The sequence below is a fragment of the Narcine bancroftii genome, chromosome 1 (assembly GCF_036971445.1).
Source record: "Narcine bancroftii isolate sNarBan1 chromosome 1, sNarBan1.hap1, whole genome shotgun sequence".
NCBI lineage: Eukaryota > Metazoa > Chordata > Chondrichthyes > Torpediniformes > Narcinidae > Narcine > Narcine bancroftii.
In genome coordinates, this window is record NC_091469.1 from 277,455,291 (window position 1) to 277,476,537 (window position 21,247).

A 21,247-nucleotide genomic window follows, 5' to 3' on the forward strand; every position below is an offset into this window, starting at 1 on the left:
TTTTACATTGTTAGCCTATAGATTGCAGTGTAGAAGTTAAAGAAAAGCTAAAGATCAGATGCCAATTGCTGTCCCATTCCACTGCAGAACATAGTGTTCCACCACAGGATCAATTGCTTAGTCCAACAAGCAGAAGCACTTTTTACCCAGTCTCTTAGTAATGGCTGTTATAAGGGGAGTTCAGGACCACATGTTCTGCCATGAGGGCAAGCTGCCAATCAGAACACAGAATGGGGAAAGGAAAGATGAGCTTGATGAAACTCAGAAAATATGCAGTTGTGAGCCAATGGATTATAGACTACTGTGACACCTACTGATGCAATCATAACAAGCGTCTCTCTATTCCTTCCTTCAAAAAAATTTACAATTACCAGTGTACACCAAAAGTCCATTGCAGATCTGGCAGAAACTACCGGCAGTTGATACGCGGCCATTATTCACGCCTTCTTCTAACTCTTAAGCTACTGAAATTACTAGGCTATTTCCAATGCCAATTTTGATATTTTTACTGATTAGATATTCTCTAAAATGCCTATGATCTGAATTTTCAGGTATCAAATCCACCTGTTCAAACAATTTCATACATTTTATAATCAATAACCGACTTCGTACCAAATATTTACATTCACAAATGTACAACCCAGTTTATTGGACAAGATAGTTAGGTGGCAGTCCACAATTTACATTAAAAGTACAGTAAATATAAATTCTTCAACAAACAAGGTGCAATGTTTCTCAACAATGCACTAGCTTAATAAAAACTACTCTCAACACTAGTTAACAGTGAACATGTTATTTGCCTTAAATCACATAATTAAAATATTTTCCAAAAGCCTAGTTCTAATACAGCAATGATTGTTTAAAAAGCTAATAAATTTTACAGCAAGTGTACAACACTGACTAATATAGCAGCAGTTTACCCAAGACAAGTCCATCCATAGATTCATGTCATGGATCTCCAATGCCTACAAAGTGCTCCCAGTACAATGTATAACATGGTTCAGGTACATCTTTCTGATGTACAAAATATGGGTTTTTAATCTAACCCAGGGAAATTTACAGAATTTATGGTGTATGAGCCACTCAATAAAATGTCCCAGTATCATATTTGATCAATTTTTTTGTCCTCTTTATTCAAAAGGCACATTAAAACTAAAAGTAAAAAATTAAGACTCAGTAGGCAGCAGAAATGCTACAGGTAAGAAAATCCACAATGGGTCCTACAATTGTGTAATAACAAAACTGCCAATGACTTGCAAAATAAAGACCCCAACTTGTATTAAAAAAAAAAATTCTAACAGCCTACACAATTTCAGTATATTGTTAGGCTGACAGAACGGTTGATTTTTTTCCCAATGATTCTCGAATTTCTGTTACTTTGCACTGTAGACCTAGTTGTCATTCGGTCTGTGAACAACACTCGCTCTTCAGCTGCAGCTTTTGCCATTTGTGCCTTCTTCAGTTCTCTGTAAGAAAAAAAAAAGTCTGAGGAAGACTTGCAATGTTTCTGATTTTTTGAATATTTTATTTAAAAATTTCTCTATACATCTAGTAGTTAAATTAATACAAATTGCAAAAAGAAAACACTAAAAACTACATACATGACAGTATATATCCCCCAAAACCCCACCCTCAAAATAATTAATTTATAAAGAAACAATATAGTTATAAAAAATAAAGAAAAAAGAAACTTTCAGGATTGCACAGAGGGATGACATCTAACACATGTTTAAACAGAGTTCTTTAATACAATTCAGAGGAGATTCTCACAGGGTCAGAGGAACAGGAATCACATTACAAATTTAAACCTAGTGTTCAAGTATATAGGTATCAAATTTGTAAAAACGTAGCATATTTATTTCTCAAATTATATGTAATTTTTCCCAAAGGAATACAACTTTGAATTTCTGCATTCCATCTAGCCATACCCAAATACATATCTGATTTCCAAGTAACTGCAACACATTTCCTTGCCACCACCAATGCAACTTCAACAAATTCAAAATGATATGCTGACAGTTTTAATTTGGGTGATGTTCCTTCAAAATTTCCTGATAAAAATAAATCTGTATTTTGCGGAAATACACCTGTAACTTGTTCCAAAAAAAATCCCCAAATCCACCCAAAAAGGTTTTACCTTGGGACAAAAGCAAGTTGAATGTAAAAAAAAGTTGCTACAACCTCAGATCTAAAACATTGATCTGATAAATCTGATTTCAATCTATTCAATTTTTGTGGTCTAAGACATCTGATGTAAAAAATTATACTGAACTAACCTATACCTTATATTAATAGTGTTAGTCATAGAATCTCGGCAAAGGTCTGCCCATCTTTGCTCATCAATTGCAATATTCTAATCTAGTTCTAGTTCCCACCTCTGTCTAAATTTATAAACTTCACATTTAGGAGTTCCTTTTTGTAATAAAGAATATATTGTAGAAGTAAACTTCTCAACAATTCATCTCCTAATAAGAATTTCTACTTCACTACAACCAAGTAACAACATGATTGGTCCTAGCTTGTTCCTCAAATATGCTCTCAATTGAAAATAACAGAGTATTTTGGGTTATTCCATATTTATTTCTCAATTGTTCGTGACATTTATTGACCTCGTTCATAACAATCTTCAAAATTTAAAATTCTCTTATGAAACCAAATATCTAAAAACTGATCTTTTGAAAAAGGTATGAGAATTTTGAGTCAAAGGTATTTTGGGCAATATATGTCCTTTGCACCAATTTCATCATTTATTTATTCCAAATATTAATCAAATGGTTCAACAACCATCAATTTTGAGATACAAATTCTTCTGCTTTTATCGCTCCTTTTTCACTCAATTCTATTTTAACCCATGCCAGTTTTTCTTCTCAAACAGAAAAAAAAATTCATTTGTGCCATGATAATTTTTGAAATTAGGAAAGTATAAGCCTCCCAATTCTTATTTCCACGTTAACATTTCTATAGAAACTCTTGACATTTTACCTTTCTAGAGAAATTTCCTTTTATATTTATCCAATTCTTGAAAAAGATGAGTTATTTAAGTTTGAAAAAGAATGTTTCAATCAAATTTTTTGGACTATGAATCAGAAAGACGACTTTTCCTGGGGAAATATGTAAAGGAGCCACAGAATTCGGCCATTTGTTCATGAGAACAAAAAATCCCACCCTCCATTACTGGTTATTCACACCAAAATTCTGTTTTATTCCTATAAAGTACAGCTCCAAATTTATGAGCCACAGACCAAGAAGCTCAGAGGACCACCTTGAGGTGGGGAGAAGGCACAATTGCAAGGAGACAGTAAGCACAAATAAGGAATGTAAAATAAAAATGCAGGCAAACGGCAATGGAACAGAAAGGCAACTTAAAAGCATTAACAATTCAGTCATTGAGGTTAGTTCTTGTGATAAAGGGGCTGTGCCCCTAAAGAAGCAAAGCTCAGGCAGCAACAAAAACAATAGGATTTTTAATGTTAAATGCCTTATTTAATATCTCAAAATTGATAAACAAATTAAAATTATTAAAGTAAAATAATCAAGTTACTTTCCCCTCAGTCCCCTAATCCTTTGCCCAACCCATACTGAAATCAGGCCCTGGAGATTCTGCAGCAACCTTGTGCTGGAAGACAGACTCACAGCTTTCCCCATTGATCAGCATGGGTCACTGTGGTTTCGGTAACAAAGCTGGAGCTTCACTTCGCTGTCTAATTTTCTATTTATACACATTTCCCTGACAAATATGTAGGCTTGGTGATTTAGAAATTTTAAAAGGATAAAAATGTTTGAGCAAAGCTGAAAGTAATAATACAGACAAAGCCTTGAAATAAAAACTGATCCCAATTTTGACAACTTCTCTATTTGCATATGGACATAAAATTTAAGAAAAGAATTGTTGGTTGTGTTCAGGATGATGGCTGAGTGGTTGTCGTAAAGCTTAGTAACCTGCAGTACAGTGAATTGGCTTAAGCTTCATAGACCTTATCTGAATGATTGGGTTATTCACCAACTTAATGAATCATTGGACAACTCAAACTATAAGCTGAATGAGCAAAGGTACAATTCTAAAAAACAGATCCAACCTTTACAATAAATAATGGAATAACAATAGTAAATCTTGCAAAAATACATTATCAAGTGGTTAATTATTATATAGGTATGCGCTGCTTAACATCCACGATACATTCTGCAAAACTCTGTTATACAATGCGAATGTTGTGTGAACATCATATTAGATACATAGAAAACTATATGGGATACTATAGTGTACCTGTAAACTTTTTATTTTTAAGTAGAGATCAGTGTGGGGACTGACAAGGGGCTGTAAGGGAAAGCAGGGCAGTGGGATCAGTGTGGGAACCGACACTGGGCTGTGAGGAGAAAAAAAAGGCAGTAAGATCAGTGTGGGGATCGACACGGGGCTATGGGGAGAGCGTGGGGCAATAGGATTAGTTGGGACTGATACAGGGGTTTGGGGAGAGAGCAGGGTATTCGGATCAGTTTGGGTATACAGAATACAATTTCCCATAGCTAGCGATCGCTTTTTCTAAATTGCTGCGGACTTACTCGTGGTGACTGAACAATTATGAGACCAGATATATATGTTGTTGGATGTTGCCCGAACTGTTATTAAGTGGCGCATTCCTGTACTATTTGTTGCAATTAAAATTCACTTATTCATACACAAAGAGAGTTCAAGTAATATGAACTGTAGGCCATGGTTGGTTAATATGCTTACTTTTGCAAAAGTGCATTTTTGAATTTTTCTGCATTTAGTTCTAACCGTAGTTGATCTGCACTCTTTCTTGCAGTTGGGAGCAGCACTGAATGCCTGATTAAAGCTCCTGCAGTGGGTCGCTTCTCTGGATCTGGATGAAGCATCAACTAAAAAGTATATGAAACATCCATTATTCAAAATACAAGTCTGACATGGTTGAGAATCTTTTTATAGAGTAAAGAAATCAAATTTATGTATAAGCTTGCCAGTAAATTTCTTACTTTCAATAAATCCAAAAACTCCAGATTGTGTGTTTGTGGAATTGTAGGAAGTTTTCCTCGTCGAATTTCATGCCATTTTTCACCATTTCTTGGTAATGGTTCTGCACCAGCAGCAGATACAACAGTGAGAGCAAGAGCAAAAACATCTGCTTTTAGCAAATATCTATAATCCTGAAATACAAAACATTTGAAAGAATGTCACTGTAGAAACCATAACTTGTCATGGCTGTGAGAATAAAGATCTATGCATTTCAGCAGAACAGAAGAGATCATCTTCGTAACAAACATAGCTGCACTGATGCAACTCAGACATGGTTCACCATCATTCTCAATAGATGATAAAGCAACATATATAAAATTATATGAAATTGAATTGAGGAACACATAGGGTAGAGAAGCCTGGCTATTATTGTCAGGAGCTACATGTTATCAAATTTAAAGACCATCACCTGACATCACCTACTTTGCAAAAATGAAGACTTCTATGATACTTCCATTTGAAGGATAAACTTGTAATACAAGTTTGACACCCAAATTACTCTGAAATTTGCTCTACTTGTTCAAGTGGACAAGGATCACTTGCCAACCTCAGCAACTCAACACCATGACTATAGACTCCAATAGAACAGGCAATGTCAAGAATTCAAGAAGTAATTCCACTATTAACTGACATAACATTTTGTGGTTTCAAAATAAAACAATTTTATTTTAAAATATTTATATACAAACTAATTGATCAAATCTAATGGGATTTAACTAATATCGCATTCATGCTTGACACCAACTCTAACAAAATATCCTGTTGGGGCAAACTTGAACCAAGATACTTCATGTATTTCTCCTCTGGGAACACAAAGATCAATCCAAATACTACCATCAACTGCCTCACAATTGCAGATGCCAAGTAAAAATCTACATTCTTAATTAAAAATTAAAGCAAACTTTTTTAAAAAAAGGCAGAATACTATTTTAACATCTTTATTTCGATGTGCTTACTTGTACACATTCTATACATCCACCAATATAAAGAAACATTACCTCTTGTAGTACTTCATTGGCCAGGTATCTACTATCGCCCTCTTCCACGTGAGGATTCGATACACGTGTGACATGTCCAAGGTCACCTAATTTTAACAAGTTATTTATCACATTTTATTCCAAAAAATGAGGAAATTCAGCCCATCCTGCTTGTTTTAGTTTTTGGAAAAGGTCTTGTATTATTTCAGCATATTGTGCAATTTGCTTTCCATGTCAGATAGAAACACAATTCCCTTTTTAATGTTATTACTGAATCTACTTCCACCATCTTTACAACTACTCTAAAGCATTACTTTCAATTAAAAAACACCAAGTAATTATTCCAATCTTCTTAATTATTTAGTCATTACTACCATATTGACAAATGAGGTCTTCAACATCTCCTCAAATCCCTTAAATTTTAAGATGTATATCTTACCTATTTTGTATACAATATTTGTTGACAATATGCAGTCGTCGTCATCCATTTCCTCTGCTGCAGAACTAGTAATGAATTTTTTGGATATAAATATGTTACCTTAAAAGAGAAACAACATCAATTAGGAACAGTGAATTTCAATATTACAAAATTCAAAATGGGAGTTTTGTACCTACATTTACAGCTGATTTTTTTTGGTGATAGGGTGCCTCACAAAATACCAGCAATCCAAATGTAATCCTGGAAAGCAAATCTTGGGAGTATTGGAACCAGTTCCTGGGGTAATTTGGGGCTCAAATCTATGCTCCACAAATAACTAAACAGTATACAACAAAATTAATGCTCCTTAGGTTGCAGATGACCTGAATGAAAACCGACTTCAGCCTAATTTTCCAATACATTTTTAAAGCACTTTTCAAGATAGTAGTAGTAATAGTGCTTTGTAGTATTCATTAATGAATGGATACAGTACATGTATTATTACTGGGAGTATTCAGACGAATATGCGGTGAAATAAAGTAAGTATGTGTAAAGCAATGCGATATGGATTACAAAAGAATTTGAGAAATCTGCTTATGGGCAATCAAGGAATAGAAACCTTATAAAACCTGGACCCCAAACAAAATTGCCTATTTACCAAATAACATCCCCTATAACTTCCTCTACCCTCCGCCAAAGATAATGGCATGGGAGTTGTGATAGGTTATTGTTTTGGTTACTGGAAGCATTCCTTCACCTGAAGCGAAGACAGTGCTGATATATTATTCAAATGAAAAGACACCATAAGCAATGTTCTCTCTATACCTCTATCCACTCTTTCTTGACAGTAGATTGATGTGGACTACAACTTGCAAATTAATCTATCCACTCATCTTGAAGCAGGGATACAAAATGAGGAATCAAACAGACATCCATTGTTATTTTCCTGGTTTCATTTCCCTAACAAGCAAATTCTTCAAATCAGCATCAATCCAAATCCTACTGAACCCACATAGTTCAGTTCTACACAGTTCACCATTCACATCGTGCTCTTGCTCTTGGCATAAGAACCAACCTTCAAACCTCAATGATAATTAGAGCTCACTACATCATAAAACCCAATTCTACTCCAATAAAAGTTACTTCCAAACACAGAAATGTGATATTTTTATAGCAATTTACAAATATAGCAAAGCAAATGTTTTTCATCAATGAATATTGCTGTAGTCTTATTAATCACATTAAATATTTCAAATTAATGTAATGCATACTTAAAACAATGTTATACATCACCAAATCAATACATCCAACAAGATCAAGTCAATCATGAAAATATTTTTAGGTTGCTGGGAATCTTTGGAAACAGATTACATAATTTTATACAGCTAGTTATGCTGATTTAGTGTTGCAATGTAACCAGCTTCCTTGGTTCAAACTTGAGAGCACTTCTAAGCCTTCTATTAACATGCTCAGGTTCTCTAGACTTTTCTGGAACAAGTCTCCACAGTGAACATCACACACATCAAAACAGACAAAAATCTACATTCTAAATTTTCAGTGGCTACATTTTGAAGTTCAAGCACAAGCAATAAATAACACTTCAATTAAAAAAGAAATGGCTTTTTACAGCCACAAGCAGATATTAGGTCAGTAGAGAATGAACTTGGGTAATGAAGAGGTTTTAAAGGAGGAAAATAAATGCTGCAGTGTCAAACTTTAGGGAAATAAATTCCAAAACAAACCCAGGGCAGCCAAGGGGAAAAATATTGGCACAATGAAATTAGGAGTACTCTTTGGGCCCAAATTGCAGGAGCTAAGAATCATGGGTCATTGAGATTGATGACAAAAATGCTCTGAAAGTGGGTATTGCTGGACCAGAAGCCAAAGCAACAGGTCAGAAAAAAGGGAATTGCTGAAGGTATGGGAATTATTATCAATGTGCTTGTTTACCAATACCTTGTTCAACATTAAAAGAATACAATATAAAATACTATAAAATTGTCCTTTGACAATAATGTAAAATAGGAGTACAAACTTTAAAAAAAGGTAAACATTTATTAAAAGCATTAAGGGATCTGGACACTTACTTGGCTTTATATCCATGTGGACTAGAGACATACTGTGAATATATTTTAGACCTCGTGCAACCTGTAGTAACAGGTCCCTTAGCTCTGGCTCATTAAAACATCGTCTATTCTTGTAATTTTCTGCTATTGCATCTGATAGGCTTCCACCTTTAAACAGAAAAAAAAATACACGTAAGAGTTTTTCTTGCAATGTCCCAACTTAATAAACTGTAAAATAAGTTTGTTTACATGTTAGGAAGCGCATTTTCTTCATAACATGCACTGACAGTACAAATTGTCTAAATTAAAAGCAAGGAATATTAATTAAAAACTTACCATTACAGTATTCATTTTGAATGAGCATATGGTCATCTTCTGCCCAGGCTGAATAATAACGAACTACATGCGTGTGTTGTCCTAGAACAGCATGTGCATAAACTTCCCGCAGAGCATTCTGTCTACAAATACACAAAAATGAAATGAGATAAAATCTTTCTTGTACCCAGAACTGTAGTAAACATGAGCAGAAACATTTGATTCAGGAATATACTCTTCATTGGTCAAAAGACCAATGTAAATAAGTATTTATGATTGGAAGATTATCTATTTAAGTGCCATTAGTTTTCTTTGTGTCAGCAAGCATGACAATCACTGTAAAAGCTGAGTAGTAAATAAAGTTCAATTATAAAAATTGTGAGACAAGATGAATATTTATTTGTCTTATACACAAGTACAATGCACAGTTGCACCAAATTTCTGACTTGCTGCAGCCAGATACACCAAACGCCACAGTATAGAAAGAAAAACAATGTTCCAATACAGAAAAAGAGATAATAAATGTGAAAAGATAGACAAATAAAAATTCAAAGTTGTAGTTAGTGCATGGAAATGGTTGCAGACAGATATTTACAGGGGTCCCTGAGTAATTTATAATCAAGATCGTACATTAGAATTAAGAGTCAGCTATCTGGCCCACTCTTCCATTCAACAGGATCATGATTCGACATGGGTCCACCTTCCTGCCTTTTTTCCAAACCCCTCAATTCCCCTACTATACAAAAATCTATTTAATGAGGTAGCCTCTACTGTTTCCTTGGGCAGAGAATTCCACAGATTCACTATTCTTTGAGAAATGCAGTTCTTCATTTCTGCTCTAAATCTACACTCCTGAAACTTGAGGCTGTATCCCCTTGTTCTAGTCTCACCTACCAATGCAAACAACTTCCCAGCCTCCATGTTTTCTATCCCATTCATCGTTTTATTTTCTATAACATACCCTCTCATTCTTCTTCATTCCAGGCGACTCAATTTCTCCTCATAAACTAACACTCTCATCTATGAATTTAAACTGGTGACCACCACCCACCACCCCCCCCACTAAAACCAGTATACATTTTCTCAAGTAAGGAGTCCACAAATATGTAATACTCCAGATGGAGCCTCAACAGCACCATCAACAGTTGCAGAACATTCCTGCTCTTAAATTGAACCCCACTAGCAATAAAGGGCAACATTCCAAATGCCTTTGCATGTGTAAACCTACTTTTTGTGATTTTCATCACATGATGGTGATGTAACTATTCAACAGCACAAGAGGAAAGGGGTTGAATTCTCCTCTATCCTCAATTTGAGTCCATCCTAATATTCAGGACATTATAAAATATCCTTTGAGGACTGCCACAAATTTAACCATAATGTTTAGAAGGTACTTACTCATCAACTGAACCTGCTAATGGTTTCTTTGAGCGTTTTATGGCATAAATACAACCATCTAGTCGCTTCACACACTTAAAAACTGATCCAAATTCTCCTGATCCAATCTTCTCCAACTCATGAAACTCTGTTGCATATCGTGATTTCATATTACTTTCAGTAATTGGAATTCTCTATTTCATAAAGATGGAACAAAAATGTCAAAAAGATTGTATCACTGTACCAAGAAAAGGAGTAATAAAGTTAAACTCAACTTGTTTTACAAGCCACTGAATAAATTAGATAAATAATCAGGTAAAAAAAAACACCAGTTTTCAGCTGATCGTTCAATAGTCCCACAACTAAATAAAATCAACCTAGAATTAAATTTAGATGCAGCACATTAAAAATAAAATTAAATCTAATGTTGCATTCAGAGGCGAGCAAAACTGAAGATTAAGAAATGGAAGTGATTGAAATTTGAAACAAAAAGCTGAAGCACTCAGGTCAAGTGACATGTACAGAGAGAAGAATAAGTTTTTGTTTCAGGTCAATGTTTCATGTCAATGATTTTCATCAGAAAGGGTCACTGACCTGAAATGTTAATAACTCTGCTTCTTTCTCCACAAATGCTACTTGACCTCTGAGCATTTCCAGCACATTTTTATGAACATATGACAATAATTCTTAGATCAATTTAAGATACTTCCAACAATTACAGCATCACAATGTACAGCTTCAGCAATTCCAACATCAACTCAAAACAAAGCCTATCAGTAACACATAAAAATCACATTCACATTGTGATGGTTAGTGGAAATTCAATAACCAAATTTACAAGTGGCAAGTGTAACACAAGTTTGAATCAAAGAGACATAACAGAAGTCCTTCAATACAATTTTACATTACTTGTTCAACTCAAGTTTCAAGAAAATTTTTTGATGCAATAACTGAATATCAAGAGGAACAAACATTTTAAAGACATGCTAAAGTGAACCTTCACCAAATCAAAACTAAACAAGCCCAATTCCAGGATTTCCATTTTCTTTGTCTGTTCTTTCATCCTTTCCCTACACTCTACAACTTGTTTTCTGATCAAAGGTTTTTAAAATGTTAACTGTTTTTCTAGATGCTTCTGATCTACTAAGAGTTTCCAGCACATGATGTTAATGGAATGCTTCCTCCTTTCCCAAATCCCAGAACCAGTGCTAATATAAAATGTCCTGGCTCAGGTCCAAGTGTCCTGTGATATGACCATTCAGGTTGCCAAAATTTGCCCCTCTAAAAATGTACAAAAAAATATTTTTTCTAACTCTGGTTTCTTGATGCATCTGCAGATAAGATGGCTTTGTATTACAAAACGAAATGAGGTAAGGACTTTTCTATCAACAAAACCCCTCTGCTCATTTAAACAGGGGTCTCCTGCAACTGAACTTCAATACAGGTAGTCCTCGAATTCCACCCTATGTGAGTTATGTCCACCTGCACTTGACCAAATTTAAAAAAAGAATCTTTATTAAAACTACTGTACAAGTATGAATTTTGTATTTAAAGTACTATGTACAGTGATCCACGCTCCCAGTGGCAGCACAAATACCCCGTTCCCCATAGCAGCCCGAGGTTTCTATTCTCCAGCTTAAAACCAAACCCAAGTTTAGTAAGATGTGGATGAGCACAATATAATTTTTTGCATCCTTCAGTCCCCATTGCAGTCGTTAGACAGGGACTACATGTATCCTAATTTTTGCAGGCAGGAATACAATGAACTAAGTGACCAGTAAATTTACAATTTCACGATACCAACTTTCTTCCAATAATTTTCTTATTCATGTATTTAACAAGCATTTGTTGTTACCTTTGCTGGGCGGATACTTTCATCATCAAGCTCCCCATCACTTCCATCCATCAGTTCTCTGCATGGAAACCTAAAATAATTAGATTATATTGCCAAGAAACATCCAGATAATTTACTATCATTCTTATGGTATGAAATGCAATTATTTTTCATCAAAGTTATTTGGAAATGGCACAAACACATGGAATATCCAAGTTCAGGAAAAAGAAATTGCATCCATGCAATAAATACAGAAAATATTGTCATAATAAATATCAACATAAATGCTCTTGATCAAATATGCCACCTAGACCCTGATTTGAAAGGGAAATACAAAGAAATTTACTTCTGCAATTTATCTTACTTCAAATGGGTCCACCCCTCCCTCCCCCCCACAAAAAAAAAGAGGTTCACAAGTCCAGACAGATATGGGAATTAGACTTAAATGTAAGAATTGGTGAGCAAAACTGGTCTGAATTATGTCAGGATAGTAAGATATAGATGAGTATAATATAATTTTTTGCATCAATTATATTCCGCCACAGAAACTAAATAAATTAAAATCAGACCTCAGACTAATGTTTTAGATGTGGCAAGGAGGTAGGAACCTTTCTATATTCAATCTGGTTATGTTCTAAAGTTAGACCTTTTTGGGAAAATTTCTTTGAGCAGATTACAGGAATTCAATCTCCACAAAACCCAGAATTATTTTTACTGGGGAATGTTATAGGGAAAAGACTTAAATTGAAACTATCCAAACATCAAATAGCATTTGTAAAAATTGCTTTGGCAGTGGCCAGAAAATGTATAACAGTTACTTGGAAGTCTGGTTCCCATCTAGGCATGGCATGATGAAATGCAGAAATGCATAGCTTTATTCCCCTTGAGAAGATTACCCATAACTTAAATAAGTATGACATAATTTTACAAGTTTGGCGTCCATATTTACAAGTCTCAGGTGTGAATCTTTAGTTGTGTTCTTCTTAGCTCTCAAGACCTGCGCTGATCTCCTCCAAAGAGAATTTAATAGAATACGAACTTATGATCTAGGGAGTGTGAGGCACTTTTCAGCAAACTATTCTGTTTTTATTTTCTTTCTTTTTTTTCTTGCTTTTCTTTCTCTTTGGGATTTTTTCTTGGGTGGGTGGGAGTTGGGGTATACTGAATTTGTTCTGTAACTTTGTAATTGGCTGCATGTAAGGTCAAAAAATTTGAAATATTAAAAAAAGTATTGCCATCCGCTGATGGAAAAATGAAGAGGTGCTGCTCTTCCAATCCCCAATATCCCCAGTGAATGGGGATATTTTTTTATGTTGCCAGAGAATCACTATCTTGATTGTTCTCACACTTGGATCTTTCAGTATCCTTCTTTTGCTTTGCTACTGGCATAGCTATCTTGCAATCTCATCCTATCTGTTCTTGAGCCACACTACTCAACACCTTAACCCATCAGTTGAAATCAGTTGAACTATTTCCTCAATCCTGCATAAAAATGATGTTCAACTCTTTGACTTCACATTTTCTTAAATCTCTGGCCAAGTTTTCCTGTCAACGCATTCATTTAATTAAAATTTACTTCTACCTGGACCCTAGCTATTAAAAACAGCCTCAACACAAACTTCTCCAATGAATGGGGATATTTTTTTATGTTGCCAGAGAATCACTATCTTGATTGTTCTCACACTTGGATCTTTCAGTATCCTTCTTTTGCTTTGCTACTGGCATAGCTATCTTGCAATCTCATCCTATCTGTTCTTGAGCCACACTACTCAACACCTTAACCCATCAGTTGAAATAGTCCATTCCTATTCAGTTTTTGTCAACTTTGATTACATAGCTTGACATCTGTAATTTCTGCATCAGAAGCATTTTAGTACATTTCCTATGCTAACAGCTCAACGTAAACATTGCTTTATGCAAATACATAGCTTTATTTCATGTATTGTCAGTATATTTTATTGTCCTCCAGATTCTTTCATTCACAATTCAGCTTCTGCAATCCAAAACTTTCTCCATGCCCTATTTTTCTTTTTTTTTTAAAAATAAGAGAATTGGTAATTCACACAAGCAAAAAGATACAATTCTCCAAGTAACCTTTATTCAAGTGAACCTAATGATAGTGCTGAGGAAGATGGGGCAGTGAAAAGGAACATTCAACATCTACACACTGACTTGTATAAAACACTGAAACACAACACTACTCCAAAAAGGTTAAGGGGTTAAAAAAAAAAAATGGCACACTTGGAAAATATTTCAATGTATTAATAGATTTTTAAAAAATATTTTGCCAATGAATGGAATAATTAATAGTGTCCAAAAAAATGAAGCCACAGCTCCATTGACCATTGGGACTTTACAATTTGTAGCTCCAGAGAAAATTGGATTAAGGGGGGCAATGGAGAGGTGCCTGTGAGGGGGAGAGAGGAGGAGCTGAGAGCACAGTAATGTAAATAATTCCAAGACTTTGCTACTAATAGCATGTTAGTTACATAATAGAACAACTGCATGATCCATTATACCAACATCTTCATGTGATGCCTCTCACGCATGTTCCAGCCTCCAAACTTTCATCCCACTGCACAAATTATGTTAATTTGCAAAATAAACTTTACATCACAATTGCAGATAAAATATGCAGTGAAATTGAGTAAAGCAGCCTTTACATCTAGAGTTGGTAGAACAAGTTAGCAAAATCATTGTGATGTTTCTGCCAACTGACATTCATTGACAAAAGGAGGAAATGAAAACATTCCATGCACAAAAATTCTTTCGGTATTTAACGGTGTCAACATGGGATGGTGTATTCAGGAATAGTGATTTTTTTTGTATAAAAAGCATAATTCATAATGACTGACAAATCCACATTGGATGAAACATTTGATTAGAACAAGCCTACTATAAATACTCTTTTTAAAAAAAAAAGCACGGAGGGCACCTGTCAGAGAAGTGAACAGCAGGCACCATTGCTTGATAACAGCAAAAAATCCAGATCAAGGAACTTAAATCAAAACCAGAACATCAGTAATGAAAGAATGCTAATTTAGAAGTTGTTAAAAAAAGGATTTGCTGGAGTTTGGGCAAATAGAACTTTAATTAATTGAGTCTCCTGGAATGCTTTTTCAAAGGCAGATTCACATTTGTTTTGCAAAAAGGACAGCTTAGTGGTGCAGAAATCAGTGCTGCTACCTCAAAGCTCAAAAATTCGGATTCAATTATTCTGACATATGCTACTGATCGTTAAGAGTTTGATCATTGTCCTAACTAAAAGATATGCTGGTATGTTAATTATCTAAACTTCACTATAGGAAAGTGACAAAAACAGAATATAACAGTTTTAATGAGCCCTTCAGGAATAGTAGCATTTAATGTTGTGCATCAATCATCTCCATGACAAGACTTACCCTGTGCACTTCAAACTCTATTTAGTATATCCAACCTAAGATTTCAAAGGGCTGTCAAATAAAGCTGAAAAGTCATGATCCGCCCACAACAGTTTCTTTTTAAATATATGCCTGCTATATTTCCAAGCCAGCTGTTAACAGTTCTTTTAAGAGATTACATTGGACAGTAGAACATCAGAAGATTATGGCAAGTAAACATTTCCAAATTACCACAAGATTTTGTGCAAATCTTGGCAAATCTATAGTTTGCCAGACTTGAAAATGTCTCAATATTTACCCATCCCAATATGCTCTTTTTCTTCTTCGACAATGTACAGATGAAGAATGGAAGTATATGGAGTCTGGTGTAAAGGGGTTAATGTTGACATGTGGAGGCTTATTCTTGGTGTAATCGCATAGCATTCTCTGAGACTGTTCAACATTCCTGAAAAGTACTCCTCCTCGACGTCTTACTGAACTGGAACCCAGGCAACTTGCTTTGGACAACAAACTCTGAAAATGTATAACAGCAGTCTTATTTTAAGAGCCATTAATTGCACAATTCACAATCAAAATATTCAAGTAATAACATTAAGGTTAGTATTAACTCAATGTCTAATCAAGTTCCATGTCAGTTATGATGATGTCAGAAATGTTAAATGGAAGCCTTATGCCTTCACAATCCCAAGGTCATTCTCAAATAATTGTAGCCTTCTGCTGCTCACTAGTATTTTGCCTTAAAATCAAGTGATTATACAATTACCAGGGTCAGTGAAACAACAGTGCTTCAAATGCTTCTCAAAGAACTGGGTTAAAAAAAAGTTTTGGTATATCCTTAAGTAAAATGGCATACTGAGGATTGAAGAATTCCACAACCAACATTGAAATGAAAGCTCCAAACCTCCCACAGCCAGAATAACAATAAACATTTCACTCCAAGAACACTCCTCACAACAGTCTGCTTAGTACACGTCCAAAAAAGCAAGAAAGACCCATCTGCAACTGTCTTCAGCTAGAAGAAAGATAATCCATTATTATAGATTGGAGCTTTCATTAAAGACCTTTTTTTTTTAATCCAATTCAGTGACTCAAGACATCAAAAACAGTAGACAATGGATATAGCAAAGACGCTTTCCTAGGTAGTGTTGAAGTATTGTACAGCTTCTAAATAAACTATTCCAAAATTAGAGCTGACTTGACAAATTTGGAAAACAACCAAAGCATATCCTGTCCACAAAAAGCATGCATCAGGAAACTCAATTTTAGTGATGAAAGATTCAGTAGACCATTGCTACAAATTGCTCTAATCCAAGCAGGTTGGAGAAAAATCAGGTAATGTTGATGGGTATATGAGCAGAATAGGTTGAAAGGAACTAAATGAGAATGGCACACAGGGTGTACTCAAACCCAGCATAGATTCATCAGGCTGAATGATCTCCTTGCATCAGAACAAAATACAAAATAGGGAAAACTCCTCATCACCTTGCACAAAAATGAATGGAAGCCAACATTCCATCTAAAACTAATTCTTCTCCACTCTCCCCAAGTTCTTTGACTCCCTTAACATTCAGAAATGATTCTCCAATATGAATGAACCCAATAATTCATCTCAAGATGGAGATTTAAAAAGATTGAAGAAAATCTTTGGGTGGCACATTTGGCATGGGAGTTACTACAATGCCTTTACAGCGGCAGCAATTGAGACCTGGGTTCGAATCCTGCAGTATCTGCAAGGTTTACGTATTATCCCTGCTTGGGTTTTCCTGAAGGCTCCGGTTTCCTCTCACTGTTCAAAATATGCCGGGGATTCTAAGTTAATTGGGTGTAAATTGCACAGCATGGACTCATGGCCAAAATGACCTGTTACCTTGCTGTATGTCTAAATTTTACATTTAAACATAAAATTTAAATTTTTTCCAAGACCCATCAAAAAGGACGGGCCCCTTTGTCCAAAATTGTTTAATTTCAATCAAATTTCCTCAAAACACGTACGAGAAATATTAAAGATAGAATATAAGAACTCGATCGAGGAGCATCTTATCCTCAGTTCCACTTTTCAACTATTTTCAATAAGCCTCGCACTCTCCCACAGACCCAAAGCTGTCCCTGAACATTCAGCCTCCAAACCTTTCCAGAGAAAGCCAAAGATTTAGAAGAAAATCATTCTCAACCTTCAACTTAAACCCTCATTAAGAACTATGTGTGCAGCTCAAAATTCCTCCATGAAGGATTAACATTTTTTCAGTATCTACATGAAAATGCCAATCTAAAATAATCTTCAGAAATAGACTCAAAAAGCAAAAACAAATTCACAACACATTACTAAAATTACTAACTAATAAAAACAATTGAAAACTAGAAGATAATTACTACAACTCACAATGACTACTAGATCCAGTACTATGGAAATACAACTGCTTAAAAGCAAAATTCTCTTTATGTTTGTACAGTATTCATAAATTCCTCTTGAGACAGAAGAGTTAATTTAATTACCCATTTAGGCTTTGTACAAAATGGGCATTTAGAAATGGCAATCGTGTCTGCCTGTCCCGCATCGGACTTGTCAGCCACAAACGAGCCTGCAGCTGACGTGGACTTTTTACCCCCTCCATAAATCTTCGTCCGCGAAGCCAAGCCAAGTCACAATAAGATTTAATAAACCACAAGACCAACTGAATATCCAACAGAATATATTAAAAAAAATCATTCACTACTCTAGACTTGATCAATGATTAGTTAAATCTCTTAAGTGCATAAAATTACCAGAGCACAAATGTTTCATTCAAAATTAGAAAACATTTTAAAAAATTATTTTTTGGCCTCAGTATAATTATTTATAGCCAATGCTTGAAAAACCCCTTTAAAAACTCACATGACTGAAACCCAAACTATCGGTTGATTTTTAATAATACACATCCCAATAGTGATACCAATACTTCACAACATGAATTATTAGTTTCTGTTGTTAACGTTCATACAAGATGATCTCATTGTTTTGTTTAATGGGTAATACACTCATACCCTGAGGCCAAACCTATTATAATCCAGACAAATATAGTCCCCAACATGGTATTTCAACCGAATTAAAATCCCAGTTTAATTCAACTTCTCAGTTCATTCAAAGTCATAGCATTGGCAGTGTTTGCATTTTCTATAATATAAACCCTTGAGTTTCAAAGTTTGTCTCGGTAATGGCAAAATACTGGATTGCATAAAATATTTATTAACTAATATCATCCAAGGAAGGAAATTTGCCAATTGAACCCAGTCTGACCAATGTGATCCCAGACCCAAAATAATTGGCTTTCACAGTCCAGTTCAGTTTGGCAGATGCAACAAATAAGTGAATGCCAATACCTCATTAACAATTCTTTAAAAATAAATACCGTGGTTTGTTTGGAGATGTGCAAGCTAACAAAACACTGATTAACTTTCTGACAACTTTCCTCCGCATAAAAAAAACTTTTGACAACAGAATGGATATTAATATTAAACAAATGCTCACAAATAAAGTTTGTGAATAACAGGGAAACATCAAATTGTTGATCGAAAAGTCAGAAGATAGAGACAATTCTCTGACAGTTAAATTTTGATATTAAACGAAATATAACATGAGAGGTGAGAGGGAGCCCCCCACCCACCCATCTTGTACCAGCATCCGAACATTTGGATGCATCACTCACTGATCAAAGCTGTTGAAAGGCGGGGGGGGGAGGGGGCGGTCCCTCTCACCTTTGGGGTGTGCGGCGTGTCGAAGAGCCGCAGCTTCCTCAGGGTTTTGTGAGGCGGGGTGTCGGGACAGTCCGGCACGGGGGAGCTACATGCATCCTGCTCGCCACCCTCCCGGATCGGGGAACTGCTCTCTTCGCGCTCGCCGCCTTCCCGCAGCGGCGAGCTAGACGACTCCTCCAAGTCTCGGCGGTCCCTGTAACCGCCGCGGCCTTTCAGAGGGCAGGGGCTGCTCACGAAACCGTCCTCCCAGCTCAGGTTGACCAGCTCCAGCTCCTCGTCGCGCTGGCCGTCCGCGCCTTCGCCGTACTTGCGCTCGGGGTCCGGTGACTCCTGGAAGGCCGAGTCCTCCGTGCTGTTACCACCGTCTTCCTCCTCGTCGCTACCGGCGAAGTTCAGCTTCTGTACCAAGTAGGCGGAGGCCGCCGTGGCCTGCAGGCGCACTCGGCGGAAACTCATGATGCCTTGGCACTCAGCGGCCCCAAGTTCGGGCAGGTTGCCGGGTTGGAGCCGCGTCCACGCACGAAGCTGAATTACACAAACGAACTCGGCGTTTCAAAACATTGGCCGACGATCTCCGCCCGCCCTCCCTCCCACCCCGGCTCGGCCGGCAAAGCCCGACCCTCCGTACGGTTGCTGCGCGCACACCACTCCTCACCCCCGTCACCTGCGCGCACGCCCAACGCCGCAACTTTCCCGCGACCGTTAATCACGTGACCGCCCCGCACCAATCGCGCACGCACTCCGGGTTTTCAAAAACATGCATCACATGACCTTCGTGCCCCTCGGTTGCGTACGCAACCGACCTGAAGGCGTCATTTTCGCGCCAAACCTTCCTGATCTTGTTCAGTCGTGTTCTGCGCCTCCTCTGTCTATTGTCTTTAATTTCATTGCTGTCGATCAGCCCTATTTAAAAAAATAAATCAACAGTATAGTCCTTTCTTTGACCAAGTTTGTTTCTACTTTTTATTGTGGATGCGGCCTCTTTCTCCCCCCCCCCCACGAATCAGACCATTTAATTACATTGTTAAATCTAATTTAATTAGATATGTTAAATCTAATTATATTACATTGTTAAATTTAATTATATTACATTGTTAAATCTAATTATGATACATTATGTTAAATGCTGTTTGAAACAATATGAAATGGCAACCTTTGTCAAAGTTAATCAAATACCATTCAGCTGGGACTTTGCTGTCCAGTCAGTTCACTCTCATTACTAAACGGCACATTTACAAAGAGAGCCGTTTATTTCTTAACGAGTACTCAGTGATGGTGAACTGTGTGCATAAATGGTTAAGCTTCTGCGAAACATTCAATTAAAACAAACGATCAACAAAATCCCTAGACAACTTGACCCTTTTTGCAACAGACAATTGAGGAATCCTTGGGATTGTAGGAACAACATTTTTTTGGACAATTTTACGTTACTCGTATAATACCAACGTACGTTTATTTTACTTGCTACACATCAGTATAATAAGATTTCTGGTGAAGTTTAAAGGAGCAAGCATCCTGGACGACTCTTGGTATTTCTGAAATTAACCCCAGTTCTAGAGGAACACTCAGTCCACCGCCCTCACCCCTGCCTCGAGCCGCACATCCCGCTTACCCATTGGACTCCCACTTTACAATCTGGACTAATAAATGACCCAGATGACAACTTTCTAAACAATTAATGTTTAAATTAAGGAATCTGCAGCACAGCCCCTCCACTCAAGCCTCCTGGTATTCACATAGGTCCCCAATCCCTGTATTTCATTCTCTCCAAACAAGACTCTCCTTAAAATGAAGATCAACCTTGACAGTTAAACTTCTTTTGTTATTTTCTTTTATTTGATCATTGACTTTTTAAAACTAATAGAGATCCATATAGACAACATCCACTGCGCTACCCTCATCCACATTCCTAGTCTCCTCTTCAAAAAATTCAATCAGATTGGTCAAACATGACCTTCCTCCCACAAATCCATGTTGAGTGCTCCTGATCAGACCCTGTCTATCCAGATGTTTATAAGTACTATCTCTAAGAATTTTCTCCATTAATTTACCTACCACAGACATCAAACTTACAGGCCGATAGTTGCCAGGCTTCCTCCTTGAACCCTTTTTAAAT

At 36.3% G+C, this 21,247-nt stretch overlaps 1 protein-coding gene across 4 annotated transcripts; it reads right to left on the reverse strand.

The window, feature by feature from the left end:
* Positions 1-618: 618 nt before the first annotated feature.
* On the reverse strand, positions 619-19,727 carry wee1 (WEE1 G2 checkpoint kinase). 4 transcript variants are annotated; one of them, XM_069900162.1, is made up of 11 exons: positions 19,132-19,727; positions 15,698-15,912; positions 12,041-12,098; positions 10,207-10,379; positions 8,830-8,951; positions 8,515-8,661; positions 6,449-6,547; positions 6,031-6,116; positions 4,993-5,163; positions 4,733-4,878; positions 619-1,466 (listed from the first exon to the last, which is right to left on the reverse strand). In XM_069900162.1, exons 1-11 carry the CDS (start codon positions 19,585-19,587, stop codon positions 1,313-1,315), a joined length of 1,827 nt encoding a protein of 608 aa, XP_069756263.1. In that variant the 5' UTR covers positions 19,588-19,727; the 3' UTR covers positions 619-1,312. The 4 variants fall into 4 exon arrangements, with proteins under 4 accessions (XP_069756263.1, XP_069756261.1, XP_069756280.1 ...); XM_069900160.1 differs by having other exon boundaries at positions 12,041-12,110; XM_069900179.1 differs by lacking the exon at positions 19,132-19,727 and adding an exon at positions 18,272-18,331 and having other exon boundaries at positions 12,041-12,110.
* Between the last annotated feature and the right edge of the window lie 1,520 nt (positions 19,728-21,247).

Excerpts from the sequence above, each read along its gene's own strand:
- wee1 (XM_069900160.1), bottom strand. The coding sequence starts at position 19,587 with ATGAGTTTCCGCCGAGTGCGCCTGCAGGCCACGGCGGCCTCCGCCTAC. Across the intron at positions 6,117-6,448 it reads AAATATTGTATACAAAATAG|GTGACCTTGGACATGTCACA; the intron begins GTAAGATATACA and ends TGTTAAAATTAG. Across the intron at positions 1,467-4,732 it reads AAAAATGCACTTTTGCAAAA|AGAACTGAAGAAGGCACAAA; the intron begins GTAAGCATATTA and ends TTTTTCTTACAG.